The 25,521-nt window shown below is 42.9% G+C and overlaps 1 protein-coding gene across 3 annotated transcripts in view; it reads right to left on the bottom strand.

Annotated features, from left to right (window-relative positions):
* Positions 1-25,521, bottom strand: part of ADAM22 (ADAM metallopeptidase domain 22) — a 1,168,071-nt gene that overhangs the window by 156,940 nt on the left and 985,610 nt on the right. For all 3 annotated transcript variants that reach the window (XM_085631338.1, XM_085631339.1, XM_085631337.1), the window contains exons 24-25: positions 4,405-4,519; positions 1,852-1,942 (exon numbers count right to left, since the gene is read on the bottom strand). In XM_085631338.1, the coding sequence (XP_085487464.1) occupies positions 1,852-1,942; positions 4,405-4,519 (206 nt within the window). The remainder of the gene's footprint in view (positions 1-1,851; positions 1,943-4,404; positions 4,520-25,521) is intronic.

Below are 25,521 nucleotides of genomic sequence, written 5' to 3'. Positions count from 1 at the left end.
GTTGCCACTCTGTTTGACTGACTGTTTTAGGGGACTGCTTCACTGCTGTGGTGCCCCCACTGTCTGCTGATTTCTGCCCTGTTGACAACAAGGACTGGACCCATAGTGACTCCAAAGGATTGCTGGCTTGCCTCCTGTTTTCTGAAGTCTCAAGGACACAAAAGACTGTCTAAAATCCTGCTGGTGCTGTTATCTGTGAGTCCTACAATTTCCTAAGGTGCGCCTCAGAAGTGGGTTTTTGCTGCTTTTTACACAGCGAATTTGCACTAATCGGAACCGACGTATCACCTTCAATGCCGAAGTAGCGGCCACTCAACTACAGCGTTTCTACAGCCAGTGCGGTTCGAGACCGAGGGACAGCATGGCCCGGCATCGATATAGGGCCTGCATCACAAAGGGGCTTGACACCGAAGTTTCCATCAACTGTGCGGATCGACATAGATGCTCACCTCCATCCATGGATCATCGACGATGACGCGCTTCCTCGACTTGAGTATTCTACGTCAACACTTTGCCCCATCCAAGGTACTTTGTCAGCAGGGTCTGTTTGAGTCCTGTAGCCAGCCTGCCCTTTATTGCGGTTGGCCTGAACTTTGGAATTACCCCAGTCTAGCGCGACCTCAAGTAATCTTTTAGTGCTATTGACTTTTAAGTACTGTTTTTGGTTTATTCCTTAAAAATTCATAACTGGTTCTGCTAATTGGATTTTTGTTGTGTGGGTCTAATTTTTTCAATACAATTATTCTCTATTTTTCTAAATCTGTGTGAAGTCTTTTTGCAGTGTTTTCATTGTGTGTGTGTGTTGCACAAATACCTTACCCATTGTCTCTTATGTTAAGCCTGCCTGCTCTGTGCCAAGCTACCAGAGGTTGAGCACAGGTTAATCTGAAGTGTGTATCTAGCTTACCCTGACTAGAGTGATGGTTCCTGCTTGAACTTTTTGCATACCTCTGCCAACCAGAAACCCCATTTCTAACACTACTATTATCCCACACAGGACATAATGCTGGCATGCACAATGAACAACTTGAACCATTTGACATTAGATCACCAAGGACTAAAACATGCTTAATATGGAAACAAAACATTTTTCTACTATTCTTTATGACATTATATATCAAAGAACCTCCTCTCTGGCTGCTTCAGTGGTATAGCAGCATTTAATATTGTTCTCACACCAAGGAATATGAAAATGTGAATGAAGCATCTCTGGATAATCCTGCATTTGTCATGAGAACCATTAAAGACTGACAGTTGAAGGACATGTAATTTGATATGTTGTGTTTGCCAATCTTTCTTTATTTGGTTGTTTGTCATGGTAAGATCAAACCGCTATATAATTTCTAATGGCACTGCTGTATTTATTCTGAGCAGTGGATTTATGCTTGTAACATTGGCTGTTTGCCTAAAATGGCAATACATTCCTTCTGAATGCAGAATACTCTGTTGTGTTCATCCCTCTGCCAAGCAGATGTACTGCCTCACCTATCATACAATATTTTACATCTGCACCATTTTCACTCTTCCTTTTAGCTGAACATTTTCATTACCAAAGTCACAGTTCAGTAAAGTATTCAGCAGCACATGTATGACCTAACCAAGCTTTTTAAAGAAGGGCACTTCTGAAGTTATTATTGTTACTAGTATTAAGATATCCTACCAAAATCTGATTCGTTTCTGGCCCTAGAATGGTTTATTCTCAATAGTCGAAAAAATATACTAATGAACTTATAAATTCACTAATTCATTTTAAAAGTGCAATTTACGTACAATAAGAACATTATGATAATTTAGAATCACAATCGTACAAACGTTATCACATATCCAAAAAAACTAGATAAACGCACTTACTTGTATCCCCATCCAGTTATTGCTAGAATTAGAGCGAGCACTAAAATGGTGCCAGCAATTGCTCCAATAATTATATTTGTACTAATGATACCTGAAAAACATAAAAATGAATACAAACTAACACATTGTCTAAAAAATTGGTTACACATTTTGGGAGAGTTTTGGGAGAGGGTGATCCCTTGCAACTTAATAAACACGACCTGGTTAGGTCAACAATAATTATTCAAGACTCTTTGCAACTCCGGATAGCAATAGGAGAGGCATCAGGCCACCCCGCTAGTGTGTGTTAGGTTAAAGCAGTACCAAATATTCTGAAGTGAAGAAACAACACAATAACATTTTCAAACAAATTTAGAAAAATAGAGAATAACCTCATGAGCAAAAAGACACAACGATCATTAAGATAGGTTAAGGGGAACTAAAGATATGACATTTTGAAGGGATGGCGCAGGTGTTGGGTACACCAAGTGGGTCATCCTGGTCAAAGATTTTATTTTCAGACTTAGCTCACATCTTCTAGGAATTGTCCTTCTAGTCATTCCTGCAGCCCTAGCACCGCGGGTCAGGCTTCTGGGACCCAGTTTCTCTCCAACCTGGACTCTGGTATGGTCCAATGTGTGTCAATGGTGCTGGGTACACTTGCAGTCCATTGGCTTTTTGTGTCCTTGAAGCAGATAAACAGCAGGCCAACCACTAGACCATTGAAGAGGAGTTCCAGTTGCTGAGATCCAGCAGGAGTCCTTGGGTCCTACAGTAGGTCCTATTCTTCAATGAGGAGGCAGGAGCTAGGAGTCTACTTTCTTCCTGGAGGACCTTCATTTTCAGTTAGAACCTTTCCAGGTCCAGTAATGTTCTAAGGCGGTTGTGGTTGAGGTGCCAGATATATCCTGTGTGCTTGCCAGAAATTGGAGAAATACTGCAATATAATTCTATGTTTTCACAGTCCCCCCATCTTTTTTTGCACTTACTGTAAATTATTTAGAGCCCCTGTTTCAGTATGGCAGACCTTATCTGCCACTAAGCAGGAAAAATGTGGCTCCTTAACCATAACCCTATTTAGATGAGCTTTATTCCCACCTGACAAGGACAAAACTGGTCATCTTCCCTATTGGGCCTGGAGCCTGGCTGCCTAGGAGGGTCCTCAGAATATATAGAAGAAGGCCTCCAGCTCCGAATCAAAAGAGGAAGTACTAAGGCTGTCCTTTGTTCTGCCAACTGTGACAGTCTACTCCCAGATAGCTAATCTCTGTTAAGTGGTTAGCAGTGCACATACATCCGTCCTTCTTGGGCTCAGAGACAGGCTATTGCCCTCTGAGACAGAGTTGTTAACTCTCCAAGCGAAGAGTGTGTATTCCAGGTCTGGACGTGTAATGAGTTGCAGAATGTAAGGTAGCTGGCAGCGGCAGGACCAGACACTCCCTAGAAAATCAGATACACAGGGTCAGAGGGGCAAATAATTAAAACTGATGAACCGGAAGACCTGACAAAAGGAATTGGCTTGGGGATGCAAAGGTGATGTAATACCTTAAGTCACGTAGATCAGGAGGCTACATAGATTTCTCAATAGGTTAGTTATCATCTTTCAGAGTGCGGTTCCACATGTCCGAATAGATCGCTACCTGACCACTGCTATGGGCCTCATGACCTCCTTGAGTACAGCCAGAAAGACATAATGAGGGCGAAGATGGGCAGCAACACATGAGAGCTAAGGGGCGTCAGTGTCAAAAGTGTCTCTCGGCTGCTGCTGTTCTGGGCAGGAACTTAGAGTAGGAGGAATAGTAGGAGGTTAAAAAAAGGGTGTGCAGCTGAAGGTCCCTTTTGTATGGGGGCCTCTGGAGTTAAGGAGGGGTGTGTGTGCAGACCACGATTATGGTGGACTTGCACAGAAGCATTCTCAATAAGGTGTAATTTGTCTGTTAGCACTACAAGGTGATTGAGATTAGGTGATTTACAGTTGTCTAGTTGAAAGGGGGTAAATAGATGGATTACAGTTTCTTTATGAGTTGACAAGTAGTAGTTCAGGATTCTCTTCAATGAGTAGATCTGGAAACATGCCTGAGTCACTTTATTCTTTTGGGTTCTGAATCAATTTTAATCCCTTAATGATGATGTGGGGTAACCCAAAAAGTCTTAGTGAATGAGAAATATTGCCAATGTTATATTTCTAGGGTTTTCCCAGTTTTCATATAAGTCACATGCTAACCATAGACCTATTTAGAGTCTTAAATGTGACCAAGGGATAGAGTCATGAATGGGGGGCTCAACATTACTGATAGGACATTACTAACAGATAAAAGTATACCACTCGTTTAGCTACACACACAGACACACACACAAAAACTCACTAGAATCCCAATCGTCATATCAGCAACAGAAGATGACAATATTGTCTTTACCTGGATATGGCCTTTTTATACATAAAAAAGCCAAGCAAGCAAGGTCTCAGCCAGACACTACAATCAAGCCAGGTTCAAACATCACGAGTCATAATAATTTTAACATCATTTAATTTACAAGGATTTTTCATAAAAATAAAATGTATTTTCCACAAACCTCTGGCGGATACGGCTTCATTAATTTTCGATGTATCTTTATAGGGATAATAAATACTGCAGTCATCCCCTGTCCAGAATCGGTCACAGATACACTTCACTTCATTGCTGCAAACCTGCAATATACACACAATTTCAAAAAGTACACACAATAAAGACATGAGATATCAGCCCCGTAAGCTCTTATTTAGTAGTATAACAGAATAACTAGGTGTCACACATCTCATCACAAACGTATTCACATAATACTAACATATCTGAAAACTAGTCATGACCTTGTAAAAAAACTTTGGACGTAAAATGAATATATTAATTAGCTGCAAATAATGTTTCTGTAATAGTGCACCAATAGGTATGTTTCTAATTCCTTATATTTCTGAACATTCTGCTTTTCTAAGAACTGCTAAGTTGCCATATGACAAATGTGTCCAACATTTTGAATCATGTGTCTATCTCACTATCCCAGTTTTGTTCATATCCTTAAAAGTTTGGGTACAGTCGTGGGGGGCAGAGGGCAAGCGAAGTTCTTCAGAGGTTCCAAAGTGGGATTTCTCCATTTTAACTGACACAGAGCTTTGCTGGATGAAATTGATTTTGTGTGTATATTTTTTTTTTAAAGTTTTGTAAATCTGTCCAGTATTTTTCTGTGTCTTTGAATTGAAAATCAACAGAACTCGAAGAATGAACATGTGGCTCATGTAAGGTGAAAGGATTTTCTTTGAGAGTCAAGCCACATGAGTGTACAACGGGGTCTGCATCCACAAGGAACTCTAATATGCCAACTGCCTTCTCACAAAATGTGGAATGATCAGAGCTTTCGAAACAATCCAAGGATTGGCCACGGTGGAAACGGTGGGTGGTGATCTTGGAGGGCAGACAAGAAGGTAACGAACGCTGCAAGCAATAAATATGTTAAAACAGAACACATTCCCGTAAGGAACAAGGGCATCACTGAAAGCTACTCTCTTTGCTCAACAACTGCTAGACCCAATGGCCATGTCTTGCTGCTAATAGAGGCGGGTAACAGCCTTTACAACGGGGCTTGAACCATGCTGTGATTTTTACAATGCATTCCATTACCATGCAAGTCGTTACAATGACTTGCCTTAGGGAAAGCGTTGTTGGACTGATGTTGGACTTTAAGTCGAACACTTTTTCTTTTATCGCGTTGTAAAGGCATGCGTGGTTCGAACATACATTCATAGAGGCAGCAGGACTGCGTACAAGACCTGACATAATGCCATACCCTGCACCCAGAGTTTCCTGAGCATGGCCAATGCTATTTTACCTCTGGGGGCAGAGAGACTAGATACTAGGGTAGACATAGGACACAAGGCATGGGGTAAGAGACCACACCTTGCTCACAGACAGGGGCAATGGAAATAGGACAAGCCGGCTGAGCAATTCATGGCATTCAAAGAACATTAAGTATAGATAAATACAATACAGGCTGTGATTACAATGGGATGGAATGCAAGTGGTGGCCACCCCTCTTAACCCAGAGTCGGATACACTTGTTAGAAAACATGCCCTACAAACTGGGTCTAGGTGATCAGCGTGCAGGGCATGACTATAGGCCATACTTTGCACTCACAAAATGCTGCTCATAGGGTGTAACTTAAAGCTGTGCTTTGACCAACGCAACAGTTGTACATAGTTAGAGATTCGACCACTAGGCTGTGGAGGTAGGAAACCTCATCAGAAATCATGGGGAACACGTAAAAAATCATGGCCAAATGCCTCTCTCTAGATTTACAACCTGCAGGGCACATCCAATATCCATGCCCAGTAGTCTCCTGGTACAAGAGGAATAGGCGTAGGCATAGAATATGACAAAAGGTGTCATTATATCCAAATATCCTGCTGGGTCTGGGGAAAGACCATGCTGGGCCCGCACTTACTTCAACAGTGGAAAGATCTTAGAAACCTTTAAATGAAAAAGGGCAGGCCTTACAACCATAATATCTGGTTAGCCATTGTGAACGCTATATAATAATACTCTGATTCGGAACCAAGGGAACTCCCATGGGGAAGTTCCCAGGGCCTACAGCCAGATGTCAAGGAACCTTGTGATAGACATGACTCGAATGATCATGAGTTCTTTTTCTGTTGCAGTCATTCACAGATCTAAGAAAGCCTTGAGCAAAAGTTGTGTTTGAAAGAAATTGCTTCAAAACAAATAGATTGACTTAATAAAATGGCCAAGGCAGTTGTTCATAAAGAGGGACAACCAGGATGAGCCTGGGAGAACCCGACATGTGATGAATTGAGGGGGTGACTCAAGGGGGTCAATAAGTGAATTCCTGTAGCTTAAAAATAGCTAATAAACTTAAGTATCATGCCTTAAATCACTTTTAAGTGCAGCCTCTCAACGAGGACTGCAAAAATGGCTGCATTTCAGGTGTCTGAAAGTACAAATAAAACCTGTTTCCCAACAAATAAACATAAAATGTCCATCTTCATCAAGAATGATAGTGAGGTCGGACCCTGAGCTTCTGAATGGATAGAGCTAGTCTCTACAGGAATCAGACTCCCATTACCCTATTTAAAAGGCTGCAGTTATCATGGAGAAGGATACCCCGGCTCAAGGGGAATACATGCTACTAGCAATCGATGCAGGGTTCACTGGCCCTACCTCGAACACGTCCTTATACACTTTTGGTTTGGGGAAAAGTGCAGGACATAAATTCTCAACTGTTAGCATGCACTCACAGAGATGGTTCAGCTCAATGGCCATACATCCACTCGCCAGGGATGCCCTCTGTCCCCCCTACTTTTTGCTCTCTACATGGAGCCAATGGCCCAGAGAATACGCAACCTCCTAGAAATAGCCGGGGTGCAGTTTGGTGACGATCGCCACTCCATTAGTCTGTATGCCGATGACGTGCCAGTGACATTGGAAAAACCAGCCATGTCTCTTCCGGCTTTCCTGGGAGAACTCGAGGCCTTCCAGTTCACCTCAGGATTTAAGATCAATGCTGGGAAGTCGCCGGCACTGAGTCTTTCTTTACCAACCCAGCTAGTGGAACAGCTTGCGAGTCAATACCCTATATAATGGCCAGCGGAGTCGATCCCCTATTTGGGGATTCACCTCGCTACCACGACTCAAACACTGCTTAGACAAATTCGTAATGATTTGGGAAGGTGGAAACACCTTCAGATTTCCTGGCTGGGGAGGATAGTGGCAACCAAAATGACTACCCTCCCCAGGATACTTTACCTCTTCCAGACGCTCCCCCTGCTGTGGCCGCCTGGCATGATTACCTAACTACAAACCTAATTATCACAGTTCATTTGGCATGCTTGAGAAGGGCCTTGAGCTACCTCCCTCCCAAGGATGGGGGGTTTGGGAGTGCTGGACCTTCATCTCTACTACCAGGCCACACAGTTGCGCTACCTAGTCGTGTGGCGGCGATCCGAGTCTGAGAAGCACTAGCTATTTCAGGACAGGGCAGTGGCCGGAACATCGCTATGGAAAGTCCCCTTCCTGAGGAAAGCGCACCGATAACTTGTGCGACTATGATAGCGCTGGGATCAGACTAGTATTAAACATGGGTTGACCACCTTCCCATCCCCAATGACCCCCCTGTTTGACAACCTAGACTTCTACCCGGGGATGGAGGCAGAGAGTTTTGCAGAATAGAGACAGTCAGTCTGCCGGTCCATGGGTAACTTCTCTGACACCAAGGGAATGCTCCCCTTCCCCCGGATGTACGAAGAATATGGGCTCCAGGAGCTGGAGAGACTCCACTATCTACAACTTAGACACTGGATTGCACATCCGCATAATAAACCAAATGCGCAACGGCACCTCTCTCAATATGAGAAATGGTTCCTTGCCAAGGCGTCGGATAGAGGCCTTATATCCGAATTGTATGCACTTTTGATTCAAATTAACAAAAGCACACACAATGCAGGACAGGCCAGATGGGAAGATGAGTTAGGGAGGACACTGAGTGCCAAGGAATGGGGAGAGATATCACATAGAATGCACCACACAGCTACCAGCAATACCCTCACTGAAACCCTCACAAACTGTGCTACATATTGGTATTACACTCCGGTAAGACTTCACAAGATTAAACCTATACAAAGTGCGGACTGTTGGCACGGATGTGGAGGGAGGGGAATTTTGACGCACATTCTCTGGGAATGCCCTCAGCTCCAACGGTATTGGTCACAAGTATTAGATGACATAGATAGTCACCTGGACACCTAACTACCATGTTTCCCTGCATACATACTATTGGGCCTCCCAAATCAACTCACATATCCTTTGAAATCCAGGCGCAGGCGACAGTTACTCATGGCTTTAGGAGCTGCTATCCAAAATGTTCTCAGCCACTGGGGCTCGCCGCAAACTTCCACCCACACTAAATAGTTACATAAGCTAGGGCATATTCTAGGAATGGAAAAGATTACAATGTCCGTGGCTGGGAAGGGAGCTGCATTCGGGAATCTTTGGGGTCCCTATGTGTCACTACTCTCACAGGAATTCCGGGAACTGACTTGCTCAGATTATCTTTGATTGTTGAACCTAACAGAGGTGTCCTAGCTGCCATCAACATAAGTATTCTGAACAAACGTAAGACTGTGCATCTATAACGCCCCCATATGCAGGTGAGGGAGGGAGGGAGGCGGGTGGTACGGGGATGTTGGGGTGCATGAAATTTGATTTTTTTTATGTCATTGCTCACTGAGGTCGAGTACCTACAGTGATTTGCGAATCTGCTGCTGATATTGTTTGTTTTGTTAAAATGCTAATAAAAAAGAAATAAACCTAAAAGACTTCAGGTGCTCAATGACAAATGCTCAGATTAATTTGCTGAATACCACTGGTTGGAAATGGCACATTAATAAGAATGCTCAGTTGGTTCAGCCAAGTGTTTTTAATAGCTTTTTCAGTATGGGGGAACATACCCTGCACTCAAAGGACAGCTTTCAGTGGGTTCTAATTACTAATTGGGGGCAATATCCCTAAATCCTTAAATTCTGTAATTTGACACATTTCTTCGGAAGGACCAGCAATCATTTACCTATAGAACAAGGTTTAAAATTATTTAGGATTTTAATAGAGTTAAATTGATTTTTTTGGGGTGCTTTGCAGAAAAGCAATGCAATCAAGAAATCGTTTGCATGGCTCAATAAGGACCTGAATGAGGACAGAATATCTCCCATGGAACCCAAATGGCTATGACTCCAGTCTCTGTCTCTGGAAGGTCTTCCTGACAATGACTTAACGGTCTTTTTTGACCAAAGGCTTGAAGCCTTGAAAAGCAACCTCAGGCTCCAAAATTTACAGATAGCATGACATTACCATAAAAGTAGGGGCATAATGGAGCCCCCCGCAGCCCTCACAATGCGGGGGGCTCACCGTGTTCCTTGTATTGGAGGGAGCCCCTTCACATCCCAAAGCCATGCCATTGCATTCCTTGCAGAATGCGTGCACTTGGAATGGACTAAGAAATAGGTAAACACTCTGTAGAAAGTCCCTCTGATTTCCAATGCAGGCCACCTGCAGCATAGGGGGTTCCGACCCTTTAGGGGGACCCCAATGGTCCCAAGACATATCTGTGTGGTCTGGGAGACGACGGGCCCCTCATCAAATTTTGCAGGGGGGGCATAATTTTGTGTTACGCCACTGCATAGAAGCAGACTAGCTCTTGGAAGGAGAAAAAAACTGGAGGACAAAAAAAAACCTTCTAAAAACCACAGGTCAACAACTGTGGGCGATTTAGGGAAGCAAATGGAGCAAAAACAAGCAATAATCCAGCATTGCTGCAAGTGAACAGTGAGTGTAACAAGAAAATGTGTTACCTATTTTTCCGGAAGAGATTGCTACTGTGTAACAAGGGAGTAGCTTTGCTCTATCTTCTTATGGGCAAGAAATCATTATCCTACGTGGCCATTATGTGACTGCAAGTGAGGATGTCCACTGTGGCCAATACAATGCAGCAGAAACCAAAGCATCACAGTTTCTCTAAACGCCAGCAGAGCAACACCAGTGATGCACCACTGAGGAGGTAAAGTACCACACTGGCTGAACAGAAACCTAGTAGCCAATCCCGATTCCTACCAGCCTCACTCTCCAGACAACCTCAGCTACCTTCTACAAAAAAAAGAAAAGTATATAAAAGATAAAACACACTAAAAACATTTTCAGCTTTTTAAGGCATATTTTAAATAACTCCTTCACAGGTAATCATCGTTTCTGAGAAGAAGATCATTAAAATTGATTTATATGTCACTATCTCAACTTAGGATTCAGGATCTTTATGACTGACATAAAACTCTAATGTGTTACAGTTGCCAACATCTATCTTACAGTACTATTTCATTTCCTTGACCTTTTTAATTTATATGTGCTTAAAGACATAAGGTACTCTTAGGCTTTGTAATGGACAACATTGCTAACCTCCTCCTTGATACTGGGAAGGGTTCTTCACTGTTTAAAGCTTGGAAAAGTCCTCCATTTTTTTAAAGAGAGCAGGGATAGACATGGGAGATGTAAATACCATCACTTTTGGACCTAAGCTTAATTCTCCGTTCCCTAAAAAAGACAAGGACAACTGAGTAATGACTCAGGTGAACACTTCATTTGAAATACAACCTATCTGGTGATCTTCTATAAAGCGTGAGAGCTTTGTCACAGCCAGCACCAAGATCGCCATGTGAAAAATAGTAGAACATGCTGTTTACTTTTTTGATAATGGTCAATCATGTTCATTGTAATACAGAGTTCAGATTTTCGACGTGTGTGTTATATGCTGTAAACACATGATTCAAATGCTCAATATCCACTTTTGTTAAACTCAATAAAGTAAGTTTTGAAAAGGGGTGACTCGTGTTTATTTACCCTTCTATACCTATCAGTGGACTCTGATACTGTCAACCACCCCATCCTCCTTAAAATCCATCAGAAGCATATGGGATTGGGGGAAATCTTTCTGAAATGTTCGCCTCTTCTCTCAAACACCAACACCAGATGGTCAAGCATCTCTTAAGCAAGGAGTGCTCCAGGCTCCGTTCTCTCTCCAGGTCTCTTCAATCTTCAGATTGAGGGGTATATTTACTAAAGTTTTGCACAGGTGCTCATGTGGTGCAATGCAAAGTAAAACATTGCGCCTATCTAAAATACATTATGAATGCCAGAAGGAACATTCTAAAAATGTGCTACACTGCATGAGCACCCATGTAAACCTTAGTAAATATACCCCTGGGTCTCTTGGCTCACTGTTAAATCACTCCAATCTATCATACCCTCAGTGTATTAGTGACATTCAGCTGCACTTGAAAGTTTGCTCATTACAGGGCCTCTCCACCCTTAGATGTCTATACACCATCTGAAATTGGGTCTGAGTTCAAAGGAGATTCTGCTGCTCTCTCTCCACATCCCTCCATTCTAAATCAATCATGGCTAGACTCAAGGCCACACTGGGAACCCAAAGCAGCCCAGCCAATTTTCACAGAACAACCCCTGGGGAAGCACAGTCTGGTCCGGGAAGCTGGAAATGCATGCTTGTGACTTTTCTTGCTGGTGGCTGATTTTGCAGCCTGCTGCAAAACAGGCCCCCAGTAACAAAGCCGGCTGCCACCGCTGCAAAACCGGCCCCACCGTGCCAGCTTCCTGGGGAAATGCCCGATGCCTGGAACCGCCAACTAGACTCATTAGTTATTCTTATTTGCAAGCTTTCAAAAATTGAATACATCAAATCTATAGGCTTCATCCTTGTCAAAATTATTTTACAGGGCACAGTGCATAAGCTAAAGTTGCATAGGATCATTTCACTGTCCTCCCATGAATCTTTGAATCTGATTTTAAAAATGTAGTTCAATTACTAGTATTACACAGTATGCTTGTATACAGTCCTTCATGCTGCTGAAAGACCAGTGTCAAACCGCTTTGATCACATCTTCCTACACTTACTACTTTTTAATGGTTGCCCATCAAAACCAGAAGCGTATTCAGCTGGCTTGTATAGTGCCCGAAGACAAAGGCGCCTCATGCTGCCTGTCGCAAACATTAGGGAACAATGCAGGCCTTTGTTCCTCAAGAAACCCATACATGCTTCTTAATGTATACAACTGTTGTCATTTCTCTGTCTTCTATATCTTGTGTGCTCTCTAGCTATTTTCTGTTGTTGGTACCATGCCGACCCTATTCGTTACTTTTGTAATCTGAAGATACCGATCCTTATTTATTTTTTCTATTTACAACCTGCATCACATCAAAGGATTTACTGTACACCAGGAATTATTTCTCCTTTTGAATCTATTATTTTACTTGCTGGTCGAGTTGCAAAGTTCTTCAAGGAGATAGGATTAGGCTGAGTGTGATGAGAGAATCATGGTTCATCACCAATTCACCAATACTCTTTTTGTGCATACTCCTGTGTCTGCCAAAATGGGCGTTCTCGAAGCACGTGCAATATGCCTCAAAGTATGAAATATTAAATTTGTATATATTCTAATTATCATATAGTGCTATTCTAAGCATGGTTCAAAGGCCACCTGATTTTCCTCACTGTAAGTAAGATGTATTTTCATTCTAAGGTTTGCTTCATTTTGTTTTTTTGGAAGGCCATTTCTTAATCGAGCAGTGGTTTCTGGCTGTCTGCAGTTTACAGGGATTTGATGATCCAAATATGATTCAATCCAGCTATTGAGTTGGTGAAAACTGTTGTCCCTATGACTGGGAGTGACGCTGCAATGTTGGCATTAAAATGTAAAACAAACTTTAGCTTGCAAGTTGATAGTAAAATGAATTTATTTAATAACAGGTACTGTCATGTCATACCAGCTGGAATTGCGCCAGTCCTTAGTCTGACAAAAGTCAGACTAAGCTCAAGATAACATTAATGAATCACTATCCTATTCCCACAACACTGATCTAAACTCTTTATATGTACGAATATGTACTGAGCCTTGGAAAATATTTTTGGGATTGCTAACAAGGAGGGCCATGTATATTTAATCTGTGGAAATCCTTCCAAATATTGTTTTACAAAGTTGATCTTGATATGGTGCGTGCTGATTGGTTATAGGGAAGGAAGTTATGAAGGGGTTCCAAAGTGACATTTTCCTTTGTAATTTACTCTTTGTAGTTCATGATAAGTGGGAATGCAAAAAGAGGCTTCCTGAAGACTGTGCCCATTCTGCACAGGTGCGGTAGTAATGGCCTCAAGATGCAGCCGAATGCCATGCAATGTGCCTAACATCCATTAGGCATGGCCATAGGCTGTGCCCAACATGCACTAAGTAGTACCCAGCACAAGGCCACTCAAGTATGCCAAATAGGAACAGGGCAACAGTATTTTGGGGAACAATGTTTCACTCTGGATTCACTTCTAATACAAATTCACTGCTTGCAGCACGTAAGTCACCAGAAAGGAACACCTCTGTCGCTATTGACTACGTATTGTCTTGGAACATTTACTTTCAGAATAATTGTGTTTCTTTGTCCTAGTTTAACAGTCTTTTGAATAGTGTGTTCAGCATTCGTGCTTTTTGGGGTACTTAACAGTGATTTTGTATTATAAATGAGTCCATAATGAATAATTGTTCATCAATTTACAGCATGCACTATGCACAGATTACCCAACATAGTGAATTATTGGTGGCCGCACTCGATTTCCAATGCTAATCTCCAGTCAGGCGTAGCTGTTCCTGATGATAGGAGAGTGGCACAGGGCAGGCTAACTGCTAAGATGTGCTCTGATAGACCACCAGGCATGGTCAAACTCAGTGCTCTCTAGGATCTGGTAGCAGGGGGACTATGAACTGGTTGGTAAAATACCAAGCCTCACAAGATACTAGACACAATGTTCTGCAGCTAAAAACCACCACAGGTAGGCCCTGAAGGTTGACTGGGTCCTTGTTAAGGTGTCTTGCCACTCGGTGCACCCTCAGTTTGCTGGGCACAACTGAAGACCAAGCCTTCTAATTTCTGTGGCAGCGGAACTGGGTGCACAATGTGGCCAGGAACCTGCCCAGGACCCATAGGCCACTAGGTTTGGTGGAAAGCTATGGTCAATGTGCTACAGCCAGGTAGCCAGGGCAAAGGGTATGGCTGAATGTTACTTGAGTGCTCAGATTCTGTTGAGTACAGCTGGGAGCTTTGACAAGAAAGCTCATGTGTGAGTCTGGTAAACATGGCTAGATGCCCCGCCTAACATTCTCTGAGAAAAGTAGGGCAGTAGAGCAGGGGCACTGAGCACTTGGCATGGACAAAAGAACATATTTTGCCACAAACACTGCTCAAAAAGCTGAGTGGGCATTGGTAAAGATGCAGCAAAGGTCATGATCTCCAAGATCTAGCAACGGGGGACTAGACACAAGGTGGAGAAACAAGCCACCATCTTGGCCTAGAGCCAGCAGGGAACTCAGGGTGCTGAGCATTCTAGGGGCTGGAGAACTGGCTTCATAGTAACCAAAGACTATGTCTAGAGCCCACCGAGCACTGATAAGTATCATGCACTGCAAGTACTGAGACAAGGTGGGAGGAGGCATTGTGTGACTGGAGGCCATTCCTATCCTATCCTATCATGCAGAGACCACTGACCTTACTCTTTGGCCAAAACACCTTAGGCATGGCAAAATGCTGTGCTAAACGAGCTATTGTAGAGCTGAAGTTGTCACAGAGGCTGACCACTATTCTGTCATGAGCCTACAGTGCAAAAAAGCAACCTGAGGCTCCAAAATTTACAGATAGCATGACATTACCATAAAAGTAGGGGCGTAATGGAGCCCCCCGCAGCCCTCACAATGCGGGGGGCTCACCGTGTTCCTTGTATTGGAGGGAGCCCCTTCACATCCCAAAGCCATGCCATTGCATTCCTTGCAGAATGCGTGCACTTGGAATGGACTAAGAAATAGGTAAACACTCTGTAGAAAGTCCCTCTGATTTCCAATGCAGGCCACCTGCAGCATAGGGGGTTCCGACCCTTTAGGGGGACCCCAATGGTCCCAAGACATATCTGTGTGGTCTGGGAGACGACGGGCCCCTCATCACATTTTGCAGGGGGGGCATAATTTTGTGTTACGCCACTGCATAGAAGCAGACTAGCTCTTGGATGGAGAAAAAAACTGGAGGACAAAAAAAAACCTTCTAAAAACCACAGGTCAACAACTGTGGGCGATTTAGGGAAGCAAATGGAGCAAAAACAAGCAATAATCCAGCATTGCTGCAAGTGAACAGTGAGTGTAACAAGAAAATGTGTTACCTATTTTTCCGGAAGAGATTGCTACTGTGTAACAAGGGAGTAGCTTTGCTCTATCTTCTTATGGGCAAGAAATCATTATCCTACGTGGCCATTATGTGACTGCAAGTGAGGATGTCCACTGTGGCCAATACAATGCAGCAGAAACCAAAGCATCACAGTTTCTCTAAACGCCAGCAGAGCAACACCAGTGATGCACCACTGAGGAGGTAAAGTACCACACTGGCTGAACAGAAACCTAGTAGCCAATCCCGATTCCTACCAGCCTCACTCTCCAGACAACCTCAGCTACCTTCTAAAAAAAAAAAAGAAAAGTATATAAAAGATAAAACACACTAAAAACATTTTCAGCTTTTTAAGGCATATTTTAAATAACTCCTTCACAGGTAATCATCGTTTCTGAGAAGAAGATCATTAAAATTGATTTATATGTCACTATCTCAACTTAGGATTCAGGATCTTTATGACTGACATAAAACTCTAATGTGTTACAGTTGCCAACATCTATCTTACAGTACTATTTCATTTCCTTGACCTTTTTAATTTATATGTACTTAAAGACATAAGGTACTCTTAGGCTTTGTAATGGACAACATTGCTAACCTCCTCCTTGATACTGGGAAGGGTTCTTCACTGTTTAAAGCTTGGAAAAGTCCTCCATTTTTTTAAAGAGAGCAGGGATAGACATGGGAGATGTAAATACCATCACTTTTGGACCTAAGCTTAATTCTCCGTTCCCTAAAAAAGACAAGGACAACTGAGTAATGACTCAGATGAACACTTCATTTGAAATACAACCTATCTGGTGATCTTCTATAAAGCGTGAGAGCTTTGTCACAGCCAGCACCAAGATCCCCATGTGAAAAATAGTAGAACATGCTGTTTACTTTTTTGATAATGGTCAATCATGTTCATTGTAATACAGAGTTCAGATTTTCGACGTGTGTGTTATATGCTGGAAACACATGATTCAAATGCTCAATATCCACTTTTGTTAAACCCAATAAAGTAAGTTTTGAAAAGGGGTGACTCGTGTTTATTTACCCTTCTATACCTATCAGTGGACTCTGATACTGTCAACCACCCCATCCTCCTTAAAATCCATCAGAAGCATATGGGATTGGGGGAAATCTTTCTGAAATGTTCGCCTCTTCTCTCAAACACCAACACCAGATGGTCAAGCATCTCTTAAGCAAGGAGTGCTCCAGGCTCCGTTCTCTCTCCAGGTCTCTTCAATCTTCAGATTGAGGGGTATATTTACTAAAGTTTTGCACAGGTGCTCATGTGGTGCAATGCAAAGTAAAACATTGCGCCTATCTAAAATACATTATGAATGCCAGAAGGAACATTCTAAAAATGTGCTACACTGCATGAGCACCCATGTAAACCTTAGTAAATATACCCCTGGGTCTCTTGGCTCACTGTTAAATCACTCCAATCTATCATACCCTCAGTGTATTAGTGACATTCAGCTGCACTTGAAAGTTTGCTCATTACAGGGCCTCTCCACCCTTAGATGTCTATACACCATCTGAAATTGGGTCTGAGTTCAAAGGAGATTCTGCTGCTCTCTCTCCACATCCCTCCATTCTAAATCAATCATGGCTAGACTCAAGGCCACACTGGGAACCCAAAGCAGCCCAGCCAATTTTCATGGAACAACCCCTGGGGAAGCACAGTCTGGTCCGGGAAGCTGGAAATGCATGCTTGTGACTTTTCTTGCTGGTGGCTGATTTTGCAGCCTGGGCGTTCTCCCAGTAACAAAGCCGGCTGCCACCGCTGCAAAACCGGCCCCACCGTGCCAGCTTCCTGGGGAAATGCCCGATGCCTGGAACCGCCAACTAGACTCATTAGTTATTCTTATTTGCAAGCTTTCAAAAATTGAATACATCAAATCTATAGGCTTCATCCTTGTCAAAATTATTTTACAGGGCACAGTGCATAAGCTAAAGTTGCATAGGATCATTTCACTGTCCTCCCATGAATCTTTGAATCTGATTTTAAAAATGTAGTTCAATTACTAGTATTACACAGTATGCTTGTATACAGTCCTTCATGCTGCTGAAAGACCAGTGTCAAACTGCTTAGATCACATCTTCCTACACTTACTACTTTTTAATGGTTGCCCATCAAAACCAGAAGCGTATTCAGCTGGCTTGTATAGTGCCCGAAGACAAAGGCGCCTCATGCTGCCTGTCGCAAACATTAAGGAACAATGCAGGCCTTTGTTCCTCAAGAAACCCATACATGCTTCTTAATGTATACAACTGTTGTCATTTCTCTGTCTTCTATATCTTGTGTGCTCTCTAGCTATTTTCTGTTGTTGGTACCATGCCGACCCTATTCGTTACTTTTGTAATCTGAAGATACCGATCCTTATTTATTTTTTCTATTTACAACCTGCATCACATCAAAGGATTTACTGTACACCAGGAATTATTTCTCCTTTTGAATCTATTATTTTACTTGCTGGTCGAGTTGCAAAGTTCTTCAAGGAGATAGGATCAGGCTGAGTGTGATGAGAGAATCATGGTTCATCACCAATTCACCAATACTCTTTTTGTGCATACTCCTGTGTCTGCCAAAATGGGCGTTCTCGAAGCATGTGCAATATGCCTCAAAGTATGAAATATTACATTTGTATATATTCTAATTATCATATAGTGCTATTCTAAGCATGGTTCAAAGGCCACCTGATTTTCCTCACTGTAAGTAAGATGTATTTTCATTCTGAGGTTTGCTTCATTTTGTTTTTTTGGAAGGCCATTTCTTAATCGAGCAGTGGTTTCTGGCTGTCTGCAGTTTACAGGGATTTGATGATCCAAATATGATTCAATCCAGCTATTGAGTTGGTGAAAACTGTTGTCCCTATGACTGGGAGTGACGCTGCAATGTTGGCATTAAAATGTAAAACAAACTTTAGCTTGCAAGTTGATAGTAAAATGAATTTATTTAATAACAGGTACTGTCATGTCATACCAGCTGGAATTGCGCCAGTCCTTAGTCTGACAAAAGTCAGACTAAGCTCAAGATAACATTAATGAATCACTATCCTATTCCCACAACACTGATCTAAACTCTTTATATGTACGAATATGTACTGAGCCTTGGAAAATATTTTTGGGATTGCTAACAAGGAGGGCCATGTATATTTAATCTGTGGAAATCCTTCCAAATATTGTTTTACAAAGTTGATCTTGATATGGTGCGTGCTGATTGGTTATAGGGAAGGAAGTTATGAAGGGGTTCCAAAGTGACATTTTCCTTTGTAATTTACTCTTTGTAGTTCATGATAAGTGGGAATGCAAAAAGAGGCTTCCTGAAGACTGTGCCCATTCTGCACAGGTGCGGTAGTAATGGCCTCAAGATGCAGCCGAATGCCATGCAATGTGCCTAACATCCATTAGGCATGGCCATAGGCTGTGCCCAACATGCACTAAGTAGTACCCAGCACAAGGCCACTCAAGTATGCCAAATAGGAACAGGGCAACAGTATTTTGGGGAACAATGTTTCACTCTGGATTCACTTCTAATACAAATTCACTGCTTGCAGCACGTAAGTCACCAGAAAGGAACACCTCTGTCGCTATTGACTACGTATTGTCTTGGAACATTTACTTTCAGAATAATTGTGTTTCTTTGTTCTAGTTTAACAGTCTTTTGAATAGTGTGTTCAGCATTCGTGCTTTTTGGGGTACTTAACAGTGATTTTGTATTATAAATGAGTCCATAATGAATAATTGTTCATCAATTTACAGCATGCACTATGCACAGATTACCCAACATAGTGAATTATTGGTGGCCGCACCCGATTTCCAATGCTAATCTCCAGTCAGGCGTAGCTGTTCCTGATGATAGGAGAGTGGCACAGGGCATGGCTAACTGCTAAGATGTGCTCTGATAGACCACCAGGCATGGTCAAACTCAGTGTTCTCTAGGATCTGGTAGCAGGGGGACTATGAACTGGTTGGTAAAATACCAAGCCTCACAAGATACTAGACACAATGTTCTGCAGCTAAAAACCACCACAGGTAGGCCCTGAAGGTTGACTGGGTCCTTGTTAAGGTGTCTTGCCACTCGGTGCACCCTCAGTTTGCTGGGCACAACTGAAGACCAAGCCTTCTAATTTCTGTGGCAGCGGAACTGGGTGCACAATGTGGCCAGGAACCTGCCCAGGACCCATAGGCCACTAGGTTTGGTGGAAAGCTATGGTCAATGTGCTACAGCCAGGTAGCCAGGGCAAAGGGTATGGCTGAATGTTACTTGAGTGCTCAGATTCTGTTGAGTACAGCTGGGAGCTTTGACAAGAAAGCTCATGTGTGAGTCTGGTAAACATGGCTAGATGCCCCGCCTAACATTCTCTGAGAAAAGTAGGGCAGTAGAGCAGGGGCACTGAGCACTTGGCATGGACAAAGGAACATATTTTGCCACAAACACTGCTCAAAAAGCTGAGTGGGCATTGGTAAAGATGCAGCAAAGGTCATGATCTCCAAGATCTAGCAACGGGGGACTAGACACAAGGTGGAGAAACAAGCCACCATCTTGGCCTAGAGCCAGCAGGGAACTCAGGGTGCTGAGCATTCTAGGGGCTGGAGAACTGGCTTCATAGTAATCAAAGACTATGTCTAGAGCCCACCGAGCACTGATAAGTATCATGCACTGCAAGTACTGAGACAAGGTGGGAGGAGGCATTGTGTGACTGGAGGCCATTCCTATCCTATCCTATCATGCAGAGACCACTGACCTTACTCTTTGGCCAAAACACCTTAGGCATGGCAAAATGCTGTGCTAAACGAGCTATTGTAGAGCTGAAGTTGTCACAGAGGCTGACCACTATTCTGTCATGAGCCTACAGTGCAAGAGCAGAGCTAAAGTCTTGCAGGCTATGAGTATGTGAGTGATGTAGGGAAGGCAAAGCTTTTGATCATGCCCACTGAAGGCCAAGCTCAGTGGGCTGAGAGAGCAGGCTGGTTGGCTGCAGGTAAAAGTGAAGGGCATTTTCTTCAATCTAGCACCCTCAGGGCCATGCACTGTTTCTAGCCACTGAAAATGGCATGCCTTTTGGGCTCTGGGGTGGGTTTAATGGGTGTAGAGGGTGAAAGGAAGACATACTGTGTCTAATCGGCATTTGGCCATAACTTGTAGGTTCTGGGATCAGTACTACCAGCTCTGTAAGGTGTCCAAATGCTTTGCCAGAAACCCATTGATCATGGGGGAAGACCATGACCGAGTGACTTTAGGGGTTAGAAGCTGCGTGCAAGGCATGATCGTAGGCCACATCTTAAACTCAGATGATAATGTATTACTGATTGGCTAAATGAGCAACCGTTATTATTAACTATTGAACAGGCGCTTTCCACTTCTCCTGATGAAAGCCTGTGAATGAACAGAAATGAGATTAATTGGATTAACAGTTTCCTGTACATAGAGATTGTAAATAAAAACCTAGAAGGAAGTGTACAAAAGAAAGCACAATAGGACCCTTAAATTCACCCCTGCTCTTAGATTATAATTATGGCTCCGTATCAGATGAAGAATTTGGACCAATTTGTGCACATTTATTTATTTATTTGTTTAGGAGTTTTATACGGCACGCCACATCACCCAGGCCACTTGTTCGTAATCATATGTCACTACAATATTACCTAGGTTGAACTATATCATAAACATTTTATTACACTTGTCACTTTCTCAACAGTGTTCTAGATCCTGAGAAATGACGGAATTCAGACAAAATATAGAGATAAAAAAATCGAGATGCAGAAATATTGAGTTTTTAATATCGTGACCCACAAATATCATGATGCACGAATATCATTGACAAGAATATCGGCTTTCTAAGGTAAGTAATATCAATGTCAAAAATATCTATGTTGTTAATTTTGTTTACAAAAATATCTATGTTGCTAATATCGATGTTAGAAATATCTATGTTGTTAATATAGTTTGCAAAAATGTCATCATTAATAACAAGGTTTTACAATTATTTTTATGTATTTTAGTACACATTTTAATTGTATATGCTATAAATTGTATAATTACTGGTATTTTATTTAATATAGTTTGTAAATGTTTGTTTAAAAAAATGTTTTAATTGTTTATTGTAATTTTTTGTGTTTTAGCGGGTTGAGGGTTTGTAGTGGTACAAGGTGGGAAATAAATTAAATATAATTAATTAATCATTAATATTATTATTGAATTGATAAATATTTATGTGAATAGTTTTAGATGCGGGTTGTGGGCTTTGTAGGAGTACAGGGTGGGAAGTTATTTAATTACAATTATTTAATAATTAATTTTAAAATATTCATTATTTAATTGATAATTAACTATGTAAATTGTGTAATTAATGAAATGTGTAATTTATATTGTTGCTGTGGGTTGTGGGTTTTGTAGGGAAAACAGTGGGAAGGTAATTAATTATAATAATTAATGTAATTAATAATAATGTAAGTGGTAATTAATTATGTAAATTGTGTTATTAAGATATTTTTTAAATTATATATCAGGTGTGGGTTGTTGGGTTTAAAGGAGGTAAAGGGTGAGAAGTTAATTAAATCTGATTATTAGTTAATCATTATTGTTTAACTGATAATTATTTATGTAAATTGTGTAATTAAGTTATTTTTTGAGTTATATATCAGGTACAGGTTGTTAGGTTTGTAGGTATAAAGGGTGAGAAGTTAATCAAATATAATGAATGTATTATTAGTTCATTATTAATAATTGTTTAATTGATAATTAATTATGCAAATTGTGTCATTGTTATACTTTTTAAGATATATTTTAGGTGTGGGCTGTTGGGTTTTTAGGGGTACAGGGTGGGAAGTTAATTAAGAATTAATTTATTGAAAATGAATTATGAATTTCTTATTTAATTTATAATTATATAAATTGTGAAATTATCATATTTGTTAAGTTATATTTTAGGTGTGTTTTGTGTAGTTTGGAGAGGTATAGGGTGGGACGTTATTTAAGTAAAAGTAAATGTAAAAACACTACAGCTAGAGCTGTGAGTGCAGTGCATGGAAATTGTTTCCTGTCTGCACTTCTAAGTACTTGAACGAACAAAATGGCCGGCAGCGCAAGCATGAGAGCAGCCTCAGCCCTACTCCGAGCCCTAGTAGAGGCAGACAGCACGGGGCTTCAGAGGGCGGCTGGTATTGAGTAAGCTGAGCATCCAGTACAAGCTCAAGAACAGTCCCAGGGTCCAGCAAGCTGCCTTTACCCACCAACACCGGGCCTTCTATCCCTACGGCCAGTACCAGTTTGGGGATCCCTCCAGGCCCAAGAACACTGTCCGTAAGAGCACAAGCACCCTGAAGGCCTGGTCGAACGAGCACCGCAAGAACCCCAGTAGAGTGAGAAGATCATGCTCTGTAAATATCTAATATATATTTATCCAACCATAATCGCTTCAACTTTTCTTAATATGTAATCTTGAGTGGGTTTGCAACTTGTATATCTGTAACTCTCACCCCAAGTAACTGTAGCAGACATATGTATTGACACCTACTACCATTCTTTTTGAGCTTAGTGTTTATCTGTTTCATATTTTACGTGTAATTTATGTACTCTGATCCATATGTAATGTAACTGGTTCTAATGTAAAGTGCTCTGACACCTTGGGGTAAAGTAAGTGTTGTATAAAAATGCATAAATAAAATAAAATAAATAAATACAAATATGTGTAAGTTGATTGAAAATTGTGTTATTTATTACATTAAGGTGCCGAATCCGATCCGTTAAAAATATTTCCCGTACGACTCGTATATGTATTTTTTAGTGCCCTACAACCGGCGAAGTACGATTCGTACGTCAAAAATTAATACGAGTCGCGTCGGGAAAATATTACAAGAGGTATCCGGACAGTTTTACGTGCAAATCGTAAAACAGAAGTCCGAGCGCACAAGTACGATCCGTACCGTCCGTCCGAATATACAACCGCATGGGAAATGGCCCGTACGGAGCAAACGATGAACCACTTATGTACACGGCTATACTTGTGCCCGCGTTCGAGTCGCACAGCCCCCCCCCTCCCCCGCATATGTCAGCACCGTACCCCTGTATGTCAGCACCGTACCCCCCATGTCCACACTGTACCCCAGCCCCCTATGTGTACCCGCCGTACCCCAGCTCCGTACCCCGTCCCCGTACCTGTACGCACCGTACCCCAGGCCCGTACACCAGCCCTGTACCTGTACGCACCGTACCCCAACACCGTACCCCAGCCCCGTGCCTGTACGCACCGTACCCCAGGCCCGTACACCAGCCCCGTGCCTGTACGCACTGTCCCCCAGGCCCGTACACCATGCCCGTGCCTGTACGCACCGTACCCCAGGCCCATACACCAGCCGCGTACCTGTACGCACCATACCCCAGGCCCGTACACCAGCCCCGTGCCTGTACGCACTGTACCCCAGGCCCATACACCATGCCCGTGCCTGTACGCACCGTACCCCAGGCCCGTACACCATGCCCGTGCCTTTACGCACCGTACCCCAGGCACGTACACCAGCCCCGTACCTGTACGCACCGTACCCCAGGCACGTACACCAGCACCCTCACCCAGCATCGCGTATGTACGAATCGTACAACACCATTGCATATGTGATCACTGTACAACAACATAGCGTATGTACGCACCTTACATACGCGAAAACTACTCGTACTGAACCAGGACACTGTAAAACAGCACAAGGAGGGTCAATTCGACTCGCACAACACCACAAAACACATCTACAGGAGAAAATACATCGAAAACACTGACCTGGCACATCCAAACAGGCAAACAGAGGCCCAAACTCACAACCACATCTTATAACACACCCACCAAAAGTTCAAACCCAGCCACACCCACAAATGGACCAATAAAAAGGGCCCACACACACAAACCATGAGCCTTTGCAACAGACCCACTGCTGACAGACCCTACAGACAAACAACTACACCTTACTTACACCTTAACTACACCTTAAACTTACAGACCTTCACACAACCTCCTTCACAAAGACCCCCTCTTCACATTCACACCCACACCGTCACATCCACACACACACACCCACAACCATCCACATCCACACCCCACACCATGCCCACGGACAAGAATCCAAAGTTCACAAGGGAGGAGCTGGACATCCTTGTCAACGAAGTCATCAGAGTCGAGCCACAGCTCTTTCGAACATTGGTCAGACAGACCAGCATAGCTGAGAAATCAGCCATGTGGCAGAGGATCATCGATCGCGTCAATGCTGTTGCGCCCATCAGAAGGACCAGGCATGAATGCCAAGCCAGGTGGTACGATCTGCGGAGGGCAGTCAAGCGCAAAATGAACGAAGAACATGGCCAGAGTAACATCACTGGAGGTGGGCTGCCCCGCAGACCGGTACATTACCATCCCTGGGAGGAGAAGATGATGGCCACGCTTCCGCCGGTGGGAGTACACGGACTTGAAGGAGTCGCAGAGCCTGGTGAGTACACAAACAACTGACGTAACATGGGGGGAACGGCATCCACATCCCAACTACAACTAATGCACGCAACTACCCCAAAGCCCTCACCGGACACAACCACACTCAAAAACCACGCACATGCCACTAACGTGTCCATGCCCTATTCACAAAGCAAGGCCATGCCAAGTCACAAGCTACACGAAACACAAACCCAAGACTGGATGTGCGCGATGCCGGGAGGGTGGGTTCACAAAACACATTGTGCAACTCAGAAGCAGACACCAATGCCCTCAGCCCATATGGCCTAGGGACATACCCATGCACCATGCTCAATGCACACGGACTGGCCAAGTACTGACAAGGTAGCTGACACTTGGCCCTGCTGTAGACTGCACAAGGCCCTCCTGTGACCACTGTACACTCAAACACCAACTCCACAAGCTCACA

The sequence above is a fragment of the Triturus cristatus genome, chromosome 10 (genome assembly GCF_964204655.1).
Source record: "Triturus cristatus chromosome 10, aTriCri1.1, whole genome shotgun sequence".
In the NCBI taxonomy this organism is placed as follows: domain Eukaryota; kingdom Metazoa; phylum Chordata; class Amphibia; order Caudata; family Salamandridae; genus Triturus; species Triturus cristatus.
Note: the sequence above shows the minus strand (reverse complement) of the source record. Positions and strands in the feature narration are given on the sequence as shown.